Genomic DNA, 16140 nt, shown 5'->3' on the forward strand with positions numbered 1-16140 from the left:
TTCTCCTTCAGGAATTTATCCAACCCCCTTTTAAAGCCACCCAAATTCGTGGCCATCACTACATCGTGTGGTAGTGAATTCCAAAGTTTAACTGTGCGCTGTGTGAAGAAGAAAATGGGGGAATCTATTTTCTCCACATCATGCATAATTTTGTACACCTCTATCATCCCTCCTTTTAGCCTCCTTTTTTCCAAGCTAAAACAATCCCAGCTGCTGTAACCTTATAGGGGAGATGCTCCAGCCCCTGGATCATTTTCATTGCCCTTTTCTGCACTTTTTCCAGCTCTACAATATCTTTTTTTAAGCGTGGTGACCAGAACTGTACACAGTATTCTAAGAGCGTTCGCACCATAGATTTGTATAAAGGCAGTATAAAGGCTCCTTGTGCTCAGAGAGCCGTTTCCCTCGCAAGTGTGCCCACTGACCAGTTGATATTTTGACTACAATTCCCATCAGCCCCAGCCAACATAGGCAATAGCTAGAGATGATGGGAGTTGTAGTCCAAAACATTGTGAGTGCACCAGGTTTGGGAAGGTTCGGATATCAAGTATTCCTTGATATGCACATGGAGGTGATTATTTAAGTCTGCATTAGTGAAAAGCAACAGACGTACGTCTTTTAAGCCCTGTGTTGCATATCCATGGATGCTTGAGGAACTGGATCTTTCTGAATTCCAATATGAATTGACCCGATCTAATCCGAACCTCCTGGACCAGCGTGCACATGCAAACATCAGATTTTGCACTTGTCTGAATGTTGCAATGCAGTTCTCAGCTCAAAAATCACAAAAAATGGTATCAGAATTTGTTTAAAAATGTGTATTTTGAGGGAATATTTATTGAAGTATGCATTTAAATTTATTTATTTATTTATTTATTTATTTATTACATTTTTATACCGCCCAATAGCCGAAGCTCTCTGGGCGGTTCACAAAAATTAAAACCACAGTAAAACACTGTGCGAATTTAGATGCAGATTTCTTTTAATCCAGAGATTAATGTGGCAACTGCATGGAATGGAGGATGATCAGGGGTCTAGAAACAAAGCCCTATGAAGAGAGACTGAAAGAACTGGGCATGTTTAGCCTGGAGAAGAGAAGATGGAGGGGAGACATGATAGCACTCTTCAAATACTTAAAAGGTTGTCATACAGAGGAGGGCCAGGATCTCTTCTCGATCCTCCCAGAGTGCAGGACACGGAATAACGGGCTCAAGTAAAAGGAAGCCAGATTCCGGCTGGACATCAGGAAAAACTTCCTGACTGTTAGAGCAGTGCGACGGTGGAATCAGTTACCTAGGGAGGTTGTGGGCTCTCCCACACTAGAGGCCTTCAAGAGGCAGCTGGACAAGCATCTGTCAGGGATGCTTTAGGGTGGATTCCTGCATTGAGCAGGGGTTTGGACTCGATGGCCTTGTAGGCTCCTTCCAACTCTGCTATTCTATGATTCTATGATCCTATGAATGGACTTATAAACAAACGCCCAGGAAAATGACTTGGACTGAAAATAAACGGATTTGTCCATCACTACATACATGGCGCACTGCTCCTTCGCCCACAACAGCAGGGCCTTCTTTGCTGACATCTTCCATCGTTCCTTTGCTGTGGCACTTCTTTCAGCTGGTGGGCTTGCTGTTGGTGAGGTCCCCGCAGCACTCGCCCCGTCCAGAGAAGGCTGACTGTACCCGCCAGCAAGAGTCCAGGCCAACTCTTCAATCTACCAACAAGGAAGGCAGAAAGAGAGAAAAGTGTCAGAGTCATGGATAAGGACGCTTGGGAATGAGACCAAATTGAAATGGGTGGTTTTGAGGTGGTACAGCCCTAACACAAGCGACGTGTGTGAGGAAAAAGCTCACAGGAAACCAAATCATCACATCAGAAGAAAGGCTCCAGGACGCGTTCTCTTTGGCATGGGACGCTTTCCCAGGTAGCATTTGGTTTTCACAGGAAGCCCACTTTAAAATGTATAACTTTTAAGGACTGGGGCCTGGACCTGCTTTTTTCCTCCTCCCCCCACCCCCCACTCAGCCGGAATAACCAAGGCAAATCACCAACGCTGATTATTGTTCAAATTGATTATTTGAACAACCGTTTGTTATCGTGACACGTGTCGGGCACCGTTGACTATTTCGGCACACACAGTTAGTTATTTACGGTGACTACAGAGTCTCCTAGCAAGAGCAACCAAAGCGGTTAGCTGCCACTCTAGTCCAGATGGCAGAACTCACAATGGCTGATGGGATACCAGCGGGAGGATGGAGGGGGGAGTAGAAAGGGCAGGGGATGTGTCAATCAAACACAGCGTTGACTAACAGTCAACTCAATGCTGGCCTTAACCCACTCCATGGTTAAATATAATCATGTCATGTGGGGAGTTTGTTGTGGTTGTTTATTCGTTCAGTCGCTTCCGACTCTTCGTGACTTCATGGACCAGCCCACGCCAGAGCTTTCTGTCGGCCGTTGCCACCCCTAGCTCCCCCAAGGTCAAGTCTGTCACCTCCAGAATATCCTCCATCCATCTTGCCCTTGGTCGGCCCCTCTTCCTTTTGCCTTCCACTTTCCCTAGCATCAGCCTCTTCTCCAGGGTGTCCTGTCTTCTCATTATGTGGCCAAAGTACTTCAGTTTTGCCTTTAATACCATTCCCTCAAGTGAGCAGTCTGGCTTTATTTCCTGGAGTATGGACTGGTTTGATCTTCTTGCAGTCCAAGGCACTCTCAGAATTTTCCTCTAACACCACAGTTCAAAAGCATCTATCTTCCTTCGCTCAGCCTTCCTTATGGTCCAGCTCTCGCAGCCGTAGGTTACTACGGGGAATACCATTGCTTTAACTATGCGGACCTTTGTTGTCAGTGTGGTGTCTCTGCTCTTAACTATTTCATCCAGATTTGTCATTGCTCTCCTCCCAAGAAGTCAACGTCTTCTGATTTCCTGGCTGCAGTCAGCGTCTGCAGTAATCTTTGCGCCCAGAAATACAAAGTCTGTCACTGCCTCCACATTTTCTCCCTCTATTTGCCAGTTATCAATCAAGCTGGTTGCCATAATCTTGGTTTTTTTGAGGTTTAACTGCAACCCAGCTTTTGCACTTTCTTCTTTCACCTTTGTCATATGGCTCCTCAGCTCCTCCTCGCTTTCGGCCATCAAAGTGGTCGTACAACGTGGTCATACACGTGGGGAGTACCCCTCGATAATCAACTGTGGAGTTGACTATTAACCCACCATTATGTTGTCCAAACGCAGCTAGTGAGCTGAAATAGCATCTTTATTTTTCGGTGTGAGACAAACTCCAGGTTAATTGCAGAACGAAAGGAAATAAGACAGACTTTAAAAGCACTCCTATGGTGTAAGAAGCAGAACTGGTGATGTCACTATGAATAATGCGGGGTAAGCAAAAGCAGAAACCAACTTTGGAAATCTCTCTCTTGACTTTGATTAACACTCACATGAAAATGTAGTATGATTGTCCAAATCAGGCCAAGCACAATGGATGGTTTCCCTTCAGTGATATCAGCAACATGGATGTTGATTAGTTTGATCTGGAAGGAAAAAAAGAAGGTTTTTGTTGAAGGATGAGAAGGAGAACACGTCATATTTCAAAGCTATGCTTAGGGGATATTTTTACTATCTGCAATGTTGGTGTGTAGTTTTTAAAATCAGATTCCTGATCCAACATTGGAGACATCAAGGAGACTCCAGGATTATCACAGTAAGGTAAGGAAAAAACCACAACGCGCTGGGAAATAATTTCATTTTAATAAGAAAATATGACAGTCCAAATCCATCACTAATCATGCACAACTAGTTGTTTTTCATCCTCATAAAAGTAACGCCTGGTTTTCTGAATTGTGACCCAGTAACGCTAAGTAAGAAATCTACCACATGTGTATTTGAAAAGGCAGGTAAATTAATGCAAAAAATGTGGAGTCACATCTATAAAAGTATGCATTTATATGTTATAATGTGGGCAACAGCGCCAAGACCACAGTGATGGAGTCCATTTACTTTCTCTTTGACTATAGCTGGAATCTGTAACTATGGATTTTAGGGAAATTTCCTACTGGAAATAAATGCAAATCAGAACAATTCATCCCACTCTGCTTTGAGAATTTATAAAGAATGAAGCTGTGCAGGTTTGCTTGAAAAATGCTGTTGACATTTTTGATGGCGCTTTGTCGCCTGAATGGACTCAAATTATTGTTGTTGTTTATTGTTGTTGATTATTATTAACAGGGGTTTAATAATAATTAACCTGTTAATTAACTGTTAATAATATTAACAGATTATTATTAACAGGGGGTTGGACTCGATGGCCTTGTAGGCCCCTTCCAACTCTGCTATTCTATGATTCTATGATTTATATCCTGCCTTTTTTCCTCCAAAGAATCCAAGGTGATGGACATAATCCTCTTCCTCCTCTCCATTTTATTCTCACAACAACAACAACCCTATGAGGTAGGTTGAGCTGAGAGTCTGTGACTGGCTCAAAATCACCCAGTGAGCTTCTGCAGCCAAGTGGGGACTAGAACCCGGATCTCCCGACTCCCAGTCCAAAACTGGAGCCACTACGCCACACTGGCTCTACACCACACTGGCCCTTTCAACATTGGAATAATACAGACCGATCTGTTCTTCAGGAAGATCAAAGCATTTTCAATGTTGCTTCTGCAATGGAAGGTGTTTGATCCTTTTTCACGCGGCTATCCCCCAAAAAGAAAAGAGAGATTAATATCAGTGATGAGCACCACTTATTTTATGTATGACTGATCTATGTATTGGGAGTCTGAAACCACTGGAGATCTACTGCAAATCACCCAAGATTTACCTTCGGAGCCTAATCTACCTTCTGCTTGCCTCTAGGAGCCCACAAACATAGGAAGCTGCTTTATACAGAGTCAGACCATGGGTCCATCTAGCCCAGTATTGTTGGCACTGACTGGGAGTGATTCCTTCAGGGTTTCAAGAAGGATATTTTTCCAGCCCTACTTGGAGACCCCAGGGATTTTTTCCACCATCACCGCAAATGCTCTTGGCACAAGGAAATATTGGCCGTTTCTACACGTGCCTTTTTCCCCAGGATTGTCTCGGGATCATCCCTGTGCATCCAAATGACACACAGGGGATCCCGGGAGCAGGCAGGGTCGATCCCTCCATTTGCCTGGGATAATCCTTAGGTGTAGAAAGGGCCATAGATTAGCTCAAGGAGCTTCAAGAGTAGAAGATGACAGCCTACAAGAGACCATATTCCAATCAGAGCTGAGTATTCAGAGCCAAAATAAGAATAAGAAATCCAAAGCTTATCAATGGGTGACTGAAAGTCATCATGAACATTGAATATAGTTGCATATATTTAAACATTTAATATATTTGCATGCTTTCTTATTTTTACATCGTATATTCTGGTTTGGGGGAATTCAGAAATTTCAGCGGCTTGGCTATTTTGGGGAAGGCAAGGAAGGAGTTGATAGAATACACTGGGCAGAAAGGGGAAAGTATGGAGACATTTCCAAGCTTTTCTCAGCAACCTTGGCCATTTCTACACCTGCCTTTCCCCCCGGGATCATCCCTGTGCATGCAGATGATACACAGGGGACCCCGAGAACAGGCAGGGACAATCCCACCATTTTCCTGGGGTAATCCTTAGGTGTAGAAAGGGACCTTAAGGCCTAGAAACATGGGTTGTTTTCTTAAGGGCACAATCCTATGTGTTGCGCCCTCATTGGACAGAAGCTTCTGATCTCAGAGGCTTCCAAGCACTTAATGCCCTGCTGGGCTACTTGGCAAGAGCCCAGGAGAAGTGACGGAAGGGATTTTCACCTTTCCATCCTCCTTCCTTGTGTTTTCTTTTAGATGGGCTTCTGAGCCCATCTAGCAGAGGTGCTTTGGTGGGGGAAGGATTAGGGCCGGAGAGGGTTATTCATAATCTTGGCTCTCCTCTCTCCTCCTTTCCCCACCCGCTACAACGCCCCCTTTCAGATTTCTCCAAAGTCCTCCAAAACTGCTTTTGCAACCTTGTAATGCAGCTGGTGTGGTTCTTTCTGTGGCAGCTGTGAAGGAGGGGGATCAGATTTTAAAGTCCGCCTTGCGAAGTAATAACAGCGTCTATGGCCTCAGAAGGTGGGGACACCCCACAAGCAAATGTCAGTTCAAAAACACAGGATACTGAATTTGGCACCACCTAGCAGAGTTTCTGTTTGCACGTCACAAAGCCCTATCTGTAATTTACCACAATATAGGAGAGGGGTTTGAGTGGGGCCGGCCCTATCATGAGGAAGAGTGAAGCAGTTGCCCCAGACAACAGATGCAACGTGATGGAAGAGAGAGCTCTGTGCAATGAAACCTGCCCTGCACCCCCTAAGTTACCCTGCTGCTTTCAGGTGCAGTAGAAGATGCTGCCCCATCATCAGTAGGGAAGACAGATTCATCTGCCCCTCCAGTCGGCTTTGGTAGGAGGGGGCACCATCTTGGTCTTCGCCACAGGCAGGGCCGGTGCTTCTATTAAGGCCACCTAGGCGGCCGCCTAGACGCCAAGTTCGGCGCCCCCGGAAGTCGCCCTCCCACTCCCAGAGCCGCTCTGGCCAAGTGAGGGCAGCTTCTGGGTGCACCGTTCGCCCTGCTCCCCAGCGTCCCTGGCTTGGCATCAGCTGGGCACCCGCCCAGCAGCCAAAGCCAACCTGGGACACTGGGGGGCGGGGGCGGGGGGCTCCACGTTCTGAGTTCCGGCATGCGCCGGACATCAGAACGTGGAGCCGCCTGGTGGAGAGGGGTGACAGCCCGCCTTACCTGCTCGGCACCGGCGGCTCCTTCGCCCGGCGTGATTGTCACCGCCTCCTCCTCCCCCTCCCCCCCGCCGCCCTCCCTTCCCTCCACCTGGCCATGTGGCCAGCCTCCCGCTTGCCGCTCCAACCCAGAGAACAGAGGCGAAGGGCAGCAGCCCGCCTCGACGCCCCTCAATGAAACTCCGCCGCCGCGGCGTCCGGGCGGCCAGAGGAGTCGGGCGCCGCGCGTAGCGCTCCTGCTGCCCAGCTCGCTCGCCTCGGGCCGGATTGGGGTGTCAGCAGCCACCCGCCTGCCAACGGTAAGCCCCGTCCCTGGGTGAGCGGGCCGCGTGGAACGTGTGTGTGTGTGATACGGTGTGTGTGTGTGTGTGTGTGTGTGAAAGCAGCTCACATTGCCTAGGGCGCAAAAAAGCCTGGCACCGGCCCTGGCCACAGGTAGTAAAATATCTTGGGCAGCTGTGGCTGCAAGGTACATCTCAGCTCACTTTCGATAGAACTCCCTTTCCAGGGAACTCCCTCTCTATGGAACACCCAGCCTGGCAGGCACTAACAACATTGCTTAATTTTCAGCTGAAGTCATTTCTATTTAAACAAGCCTTCCCTTCCCTGATTACCCAGCCACCGTTTTATTGGCACAATCTGAATTTAAACATGACCATCAGAAGTGCCATGCTGGATCAAGCCAAGGGTCCATCTAGTCCAGCATTCTGTTCACACAGTGGCCAACGAGCTGTCAACCAGAGACCCACAAGCAGGACAGGGTGCAACAGCATAATCCCATCCATGTTCCCCAGCAATTGATGTATATAGGATTGCTGCCTCCGATACTGGAGGTGGCACATAGCCATCAGGACTAGTAGCCATTGATAGCCTGCTCCTCCAGGAATTTCTCCAGCTCCCTTTTAAAGCCATCCAAATGGGTGGCAATCAATACATCTTGTGGTAGTGAATTCCACAATTTAACTATGTGCTGTGTGAAGAAGTACTTTCTTTTATCATTGACCAGGGACTAAAAAGCAGGACCTGGTGCAACAGCACCCTCCCACCCATGTTCCCCAGCAACTGGAGCACACAGGCTTACGGCCTCTGATATTGGAGATAGCACACAACCATCAGGGCTAGTAGCCATTACTAGCCTTCTCCTCCAGGAATTTATCCAACCCCCGTTTAAAGCCATCCAAATTGGCAGCCATCACCACATCTTGTGGTAGTAAGTTTCATAGTTTAACTACGCGCTGTGTGAAGTCCTTCCTTTTATCTGTCCTGAATCTCCCACCCATCAGCTTCATGGGATGAAACCCGGGTTCTAGTATTATGGGAGAGGGAGAAAAATATCTCCCTATCCTAAAACTTTTAATACTGTATTCTTTTTATTATTCCATCCACTCCTCTTATTGTTCACCTCTTGGATATTTTATTGGATGTAGAACAGTGTATAAATTCTGTAAGTAAATAAATAAATCCCAGACGGGTTTGAAGGGCAATAAATAAGTTCAACTTTAATTTTAAAAAGAACTTTTTACTATGGACTTGAGACAAACATGACTGCATCAGATAAGACTATCTCCTATATTATTGGTTTATTGGTTTATAATCTCCTTACCAGTTGTTGTCCTGAAAGGACCTCCAGAAGATCCAACAGCACATGTCCCTCACCGATGTCGGCGTACAGGTCCGAGATAAGAGAAGGTGGTGAATGCTGCAAAATATTTATTCATATTTTGGTTATGCAATACTTTATTACTATTGCTATTCATAACTATCAGTCTATGTATCAAGATGCCCTCATAGAATCATGGAATAGTATAGTTGGAAGGGGCCTATAAGGCCATCAAGTCCAACCCCCTGCTCAATGCAAGAATCCACCTTAAAGCATCCCTGACAGATAGCTGTCCAGCTGCCTCTTGAAGGCCTCTAGGGTGGGAGAGCCCACGACCTTCCTAGGTAACTGGTTCCATCGTCATACTGCTCTAACAGTCAGGAAGTTTTTCCTGATGTCCAGCTGGAATCTGGCTTCCTTTAACTTGAGCCCGTTATTCCGTGTCCTGCACTCTGGGAGGATCGAGAAGAGATCCTGGCCCTCCTCTGTGTGACAACCTTTTAAGTATTTGAAGAGTGCTATCATGTCTCCCCTCAATCTTCTCTTCTCCAGGCTAAACATGCCCAGTTCTTTCAGTCTCTCTTCATAGGGCTTTGTTTCCAGACCCCTGATCATCCTCGTTTCCTTGCTCCAAGGGTCTCAAAGTTACCTAGTGATACTAGCAACTGGACCCAGATGTCTCAATCCAGTCTTCCCCACCCTGGCATGCTCCAGTTGTGTAGGACTACAACTCCCATCATTTCCAGCTGGGAATGATGGGAGTGCAGTCCAGCACAACTGGAGCACACCAGGTGGGAGGGAAGCAGCTTTACTCTTGAAAGCCTGCTAAGAGATGGCGCCACTGAAATATTCTCTGCTGCATTTAGGTACCACCAAGGCAGCTGGATAGAGGTTGGTTCCAGTTTCTAGTAGAGGCAACAAGTGTCAGGTGACACATGAGGGCCAATGGGACTGCATGTGATCCTATAAAGCCTCAGCGGCTGTCCTCTGTGCTCACTCTGGGTAGCCTGTTGTTTGTGTGAAGACTTAGATTATTTGCTTTGTCCTCTTGCTAGCCAGTTCTGTGTTTTCTTTGCCTTTAGACCGCCAAGCTTGACAAATGGGCCAGCCCTATCATCAGGCAGAGTGCAGTGGCCGCCTCAGGCAGCTGATTATGAACGTCACAAATTTATTTCATTTGTTATGATTGTGTTTTTCCTGCCGGTGCGAGACAGATGCTTGTGCAATTTCATTCTGCCTCAGGTAATAAAAATACAATTTCTGGCCTTTTCTGTGCACCTCGACTTGGAGGGCAGGCAGTAAAATGTCTTGTGCAAATCCTGCAAACTAATACAGAAATGTTCTGACATCTGGGGTGCAGAAATATTTTCTGCCAGAGGACCAAATTCCATATTGGAGAAGCTTTCAAAGGCCACATCCCAGTTGGTGGGTGGGATTATGGAATATTCGAAAGGAGGACAGGGCTTCGTTATCTTTACTGGATGCATAGAAAAAGGGAATTTCAGCAGGTGTCATTTGTATGTATGCAGCACCTGGTGAAATTCCCTCTGCATCACAACAGTGAAAGCTGCAGGAGCCCTGCCCTGAGTGACCAGATGCAAAAGAAGGTATGAAGAGGGAATTTCACCAGGTGCTGCACACATACAAATGACACCTGCTGAAATTCTCTTTTCTAAATTTATTTATTTACAATATTTATATACCGTTCCCCATTCAAAATTTCAGAGCCGTGTACAAGGTAAAATAAAATAAAAACAGAATAAACACTTTAAAATAGATTTTAAAAGAAGCAAATTGTAAGGTGAACAACTGTTCACTATACAACTGTTAAAGATACAGGAGCCCTGTCCTCCTTTCCATATGGTCACCCTACCAAAGGCAAAAGGTGGGCAGGGCCTAAAAAACAGCTTATTTTGCTCTAAAGCTCTTACTGACAGTAATTCCTTGGGAGAGGCATTTCAACCTTTTAGAAGAGGGGAAAAACTGCAAAAGCTAAGACAGCCCCAAACGATTGGTGCTTGAGGAAAAGGGGGTGGGAACAGGGGAAGGAGGCGTGGCTATGTAGAGACCACGGGGGGGGGGCTGGATTTGCCACTGAGTCTGATGTTCTGCACCCCCATCTTACATGGTGCAGATGTGCCACATGACGGGGCCTTTACATGTAAGGAAGAGGAAGGAACCGACAGTCAAACATATTAGGGCAGCCTTCTTCAACCTGGGGGGCTCCAGATGTGTTGGACTACAACTCCCAGAATGCCCCAGCCAGCTGGCTGGGGCATTCTGGGAGGTGCAGTCCAACACATCTGGAGCACCCCAGGTTGAGGAAGGCTGTGTTAGGGAATGGTCTGTTTTACAGAGCAGCCAGCGTTCCTTATTTAGTATGACCGTAGTCATCTAGATTACTGTTTCACTGATCATGTAAGAAGGATATAATACAGACATAACATTTGTAGAGCAGTTGGGCTAGTTTGGAAACATCTTTACTGCATTCACAGCGAATTAGCTTGTACAAACCTGTTTTGCAACTTAATTTAAATGCGGTGGGGGGGGGGAGAAGGTGGCTTCAGACAGCCCTGATTGATTAGCACCCGTGACTTCACGAACCACTAACCCGCCACAGCACTTTTGAAAGACTTTTCTTAATAAAATAAAATAATGGAGGGCATTTAAAAATAAATAAATGAATCAAATGACAGATTAACAGAAAAAGATTAACAGCTATCACGTCTCCCTTCAGTCTTTTCTTCTCAAGGCTAAACATGCCCAGTTCTTTATTTCTAGAATGAAAGGGGGAATGCAAGGAACAGGGCTTGTGTGCATGCCCACATCCCCGTACCCAGTTTAATCCTATTTGTGAACAGGCGCACACCTGAATAGGGCTTTTAAATAACCATGTAAAGTGTATCCCCCTGCAGGATACTTGGAATGCAACCCAATTTGAACCTGAAGAGATGCTGGCATGTAAACTGCTACGCTAAGCATGGGGTGGAAGAACCTACTGTAGCTTCAGTTCAATTATTACGTCCATCTTTCATAAAATCATAGAGTAGTAGAGTTGGAATGGGCCTATAAGGCCATCAAGTCCAACCCCCTGCTCAATGCAGGAATCCACCTTAAAGCATGCCTGACAGATGCTTGTCCAGCTGCCTCTTGAAGGCCCCTAGTGTGGGAGAGCCCACAACCTCCCTAGGGATTTGGTTCCATTGTCGTACTGTTCTAACAGTCAGGAAGATTTTCCTGGTGTTCAGCCGGAATCTGGCTTCCTGTAACTTTACTCAAAATGGAAGTGGTAAACCTATATGGCTGGGCTGCACCACTTCAGGCTGCAGGTGGAAGGTCATATGATGGAATTCTCTTCCACCAAAACCCCCCAAAAAACCAAACATCTTTCCACACAGAAAACTAGCATGTCAGGGAAAACCTTTCCTTGATATGCTAGATTTTTATGTGCAAAGAGGTCTTTTTTGAAAAACGGAGGAGCATTCAATCTGGTGAACCTCCACCTGCAGTATGAAGTGGCATAGCCTTCATTGACGTTTATTATCTGAGTGAGGGCTAGGTCACTGAAACCCACTTGATCTCAGGTACGCAAAGATACCAGAGGCATTTCAACTACACATTTGTCTGGACTTCTCTCTCGCAAACATATACATTGAAACTTAGCTGGGTGTGTGTGTGTTTATGTGCCATCCAAAAAATACATTTTCCCCCTTTCCAGTTTAATTACTCTCTTGAGATTACAGATATTTAACCTGATAAAAGAATCTGATATACTGTTTTAATTTTAGATGGATTTTAGAAAAATCCCTCTGCCATTTCCTTACCTTTTCCAACTGTGAGTTGACCCAGCTTGTGAAAGTTCTCTTTTGAGTATTCTCCTGCTCCGCTGTATTAAAAACAATAACAACAACCAGAAGAATCACCCGTAAGCAACAAGGATAAATTTACTTTTAAATTAAACTTTAGATTAATGCATCTAGTATCCATTCATATCGATTTCTGCACATATGCGAAAACAAGGCAGATAAAAACACTGTTGGGTTGATGCCTACTCTTCCCCGTTTGTGAAGGTTTGGAAGAGAAAATCCATAATTGTTTTGAGCATGGCCTTTATTTATTTTTTAGCTCTCCAGTAAGACTCAAGGCAGCTGGGCCGTTCACATTTTATTTGCATTTTGTCAACATCTGTTACGCAAAGAGCAGCCACTGATTATCTTGTTCCCTATTCAAAGCAAGGATTAAAATATTAATGTAGAAATTCTCAACATGAAAGATGAAAGTGCACATTGGGTCTCTGGTGCTCGGATCCTGTTGCAAGGAAGGCATGTCGGTCCTAGTTCTAAATGCAAAGACGTGAAACTATCCTGCTTGTGGGTCGACAGCTGGTCAGCCACTGTGTGAACAGAGTGCTAGACTAGATGGACCCTTGGTCTGATCCAGCATTTCTTTTCTTATGGTCTTATGTACTCATCCTGCCTGGCACCAGCTGTCTTAAGCAGAGGTCTCTTCTAGTCTGATCTTTTCAACTGGACTACAAGGCCCATGATTCCCACACACGAAATGGGCAGCCTGCTAGTCACCATTGGAGCTTCCGGTCCAGCTGTTCCCCTTCCTCAAGGTGAGATTTTTTTTCCCCTTGGGGTGGGGGTAGCAGCCAGATGTGGGCTGGCAGTTCTGCCCTTTGATAATTAAGTTGAAGACTCATAGAGTGTTCCTTGAGTAGGGATGGGTAAATCTATCAAGCTGAGTCTTGCTGGGGTTCACACATATTATTATTATTATTATTATTATTATTATTTATATTTCTCGCTCACGGCAGCTTTTCTAGACGGACAGAATGGGTTTTGCCAAGTCATGCTGTCTTTTACTGGTTCAGGAATTCCTTGGCAATTGAGCAGGTTTTAAGTATGACTGCTTTCTGGATGTTGGTGTGGATGTATTTTGGTAGACCCAGGGCTCATCTACACCAAGCAGGATATTCCACTACGAAAGTGGCATGAAAGCAGTCTATAAAAGGCAGGAGCCACAGTACTGCTTTATAGCAGTATTGGAGTGCACTGCAGGATCTACACTACTGCTTTATAGCGGTACTGAAGTGCACTGGCAACTGTTGGGGCCCATTGACACATCTACACCAAGCAGGATATAACTCTACGAAAGTGGTAGGAAAGCGGTATATGCTATGTGTCGGTGGGCCCCAACAGTTGTCAGTGCACTTCAATACCACTATAAAGCAGTAGTGTGGCTCCTGCCTTTTATATACCACTTTCATACCATTTTCATAGTGGAATATCCTGCTTGGTGTAGATGAGCCCCCAATTTTTGAAGATTTTCTGTATAGTTTTTTGACGTGATGCCGGTGACTGACGTGACTAATGGAATAATTATGACCTTCTCCTGCTGCTACAGTATTGTTGTTGTTATTATTATTTGTATCCCACTTTTCCCCCCAATAATGGGATTCAAGGTGTCTTTACAAAATTAAAACACGTACAATTAAAACATATAAACAGAAATATACAGAAGTTAAAAATATAATTAAACCCACTGTAATATTAAAACACTTAAAATACAACTGCCAATAAAAAATCCAACACAGAAACAGAGGTCCTGACTATTTCCCCAAAGCCTGCTAGAACAAAAAAGTTTTCCACTTTTAAGTTCGTTCCATCCCATTTTATTATCCGCATAAAACAATTGTGCAGATTTTCCATGCACATTTAAAAAAGAAATACACATTTTTATATGCATTTTTTTTTTAAAAAAATGTGAACCTTTTCCTGCACACCTTTGCAAGTGGTCTCCCAATGAATAATTTGTGTGTGTGTGTGCGTGTGTGGTTTAAATATTTGCATTTTCTACTTGCCAGATGAAAAAAGCAGCCGGGGAGAGGAGGGGCATGGAGAAAGATGGTGGAAGGGAAAGGGTGAAGGAGTCCCTGCCCTCCCTCTGCTCAAATTCAGAGCCTCCTCATTTTCGGGGAAAAGTTATAACATCTGGTGCAGCCTTAAACGAGGGGCATGTCTAGACCTAGGGAGGGGAGGGGGAGGATCTCACGATATGGTGATCCTGAGATCCTCCCCGTCAGTCTACATGCGGCACACAACGTCCCGGGAGGAAGAGGACGTCGCGGCCGCCATTTTGGGGTGGTGGGGTTTTTTTATCGAAAATGAGTGCACAAGCGCTCCATCGCTAAGGTAAGTTGTTGTTGTTGTTGTTTTAAAAAAGATCCTGCTCCCACTCCCACTCCCAATGGGCACGAAGCTCCTGAAGAGCTCCGTGCCCCATGCCCAGCTCCTGCATTTACTTGCGAGGAGCCGGGAAGAAACCGGGATGGCTGCCCACATGTCCTGTGGTCTCAGAATGATCCCGAGACTGCGGGAAAAGTTGGGATTAAAGCCGTCCCAGCTATCCCAGGGAAAACGAGGGAACTTCCCTCCCTGCCCCCGGGATCCTCTGTGCGTCATGTGGACGCACAGGGATGATTCCAGGGCAATCCCCGGGATAATCCCTCGTGTAGACATGCCCTAAGAGGAGAGAGAAAAGAATATCATGAGGTCTCAACCTCTGACATGATCCAGGCAAAAGAAAAAAAGACAGAAAAGTGGGGGACGCTGTTAGGGCAAAATAAATACCCACGGCTACCCCTCCCCTTTAAAAGGCAAGCACAAGAATTTCTTCTTAAGTGAAGTCTGGGGAAAGTTCAATCTTGAGATTGGCCAGATCCATCAGGGGTCAAAACGACTGCAAGAAAGAGGACAAGTTAAAAGACTGGAGAAGTATGTTAAGTGATCTTGCTGCTGACAGAACAGCCTAAGTGGGGTGTTTGTTTGAGATAGAGGGACATATTCTCTTTCCCACAGGAGGATGCGCTTGGGTTTATCTGAAGATAAGAGTCTGAAAGATGCAAGGGGTGGGAGGGAGAAGCATATGGAATGCAACACTCAAAAGCAAGGAGTTCCTTTATTCCCACCCGTTTCTTTGTCAAACAAGGGGCCAAGGTAAAGTAACAGACAAGGGGCTTTTGTTACTCTTTCCAACACAGCCTAAACTATTTGCTTTGTTGAGATTAATCTAATATTTGTTGTGGGATTACGGCGGCTGCTGCTGCTGCAACCTGCACAGGTTGCCACTTTTCGTAGAGGTCAGGGCTTCTGTGGCTTTAAAAGAAGCATGACGAGAAATAAATAAATATATTCAACAGGTGCAGCTTTTCTCGGCACAGAAGCACGGTTTTGGGGAAGCTTTACCTGATGGATTTGTACCTGAGATTTCAAGAGCAAAGAACCGGAGGTGGGCCCTAAAAAGGTGGTAATCCTGAATCTCCATCCCACTGGGGAAAATGCAAAGGAAATGTGGAGCGAATAAATAAGCCATGAACTGGGGTTCTCTGGCTCATAACATCTTTTCAGCTTATACCTTCCATGGTGAACCAGTGGGCCATCTGTGTTCTACCTAGCCTTTCCTAACCCTGGGTTCTCAGTTGTTGCTGGAGTACTAACTTCGAGGCTCGACTTCTGCAATCTAGTCCGGAAACTTCAACTAGTTCAAAATATGGCAGCCACGCTGGTCACCGGTACACCTAGGGGTGACCACATTACACCACTTTTAAAATCTCTTCACTGGCTGCCAATTAGTTTCCGGGTAAAGTATAAAGTGTTGGTTATCACCTTTAAAGCCCTACATGGTTTGGGTCCAGGCTACCTACGGGATTGCCTTCTCCCATACAATCCGCCCCGCATACTCAGGTCCTCTGGGAAGAATTTACT

At 45.7% G+C, this 16140-nt stretch overlaps 1 protein-coding gene across 1 annotated transcript in view; it reads right to left on the reverse strand.

The window, feature by feature from the left end:
• LOC134393471 (nesprin-2-like) overlaps nucleotides 1-16140 on the reverse strand; it is a 72296-nt gene that overhangs the window by 18755 nt on the left and 37401 nt on the right. The window contains exons 3-7 of the mRNA XM_063118497.1: nucleotides 12196-12257; nucleotides 8375-8470; nucleotides 4615-4692; nucleotides 3439-3531; nucleotides 1533-1714 (exon numbers count right to left, since the gene is read on the reverse strand). Coding sequence (XP_062974567.1) covers nucleotides 1533-1714; nucleotides 3439-3531; nucleotides 4615-4692; nucleotides 8375-8470; nucleotides 12196-12257 — 511 coding nt within the window. The remainder of the gene's footprint in view (nucleotides 1-1532; nucleotides 1715-3438; nucleotides 3532-4614; nucleotides 4693-8374; nucleotides 8471-12195; nucleotides 12258-16140) is intronic.

Source organism: Elgaria multicarinata, chromosome 2, assembly GCF_023053635.1.
Source record: "Elgaria multicarinata webbii isolate HBS135686 ecotype San Diego chromosome 2, rElgMul1.1.pri, whole genome shotgun sequence".
Taxonomy (NCBI): Eukaryota; Metazoa; Chordata; class Lepidosauria; order Squamata; family Anguidae; genus Elgaria; species Elgaria multicarinata.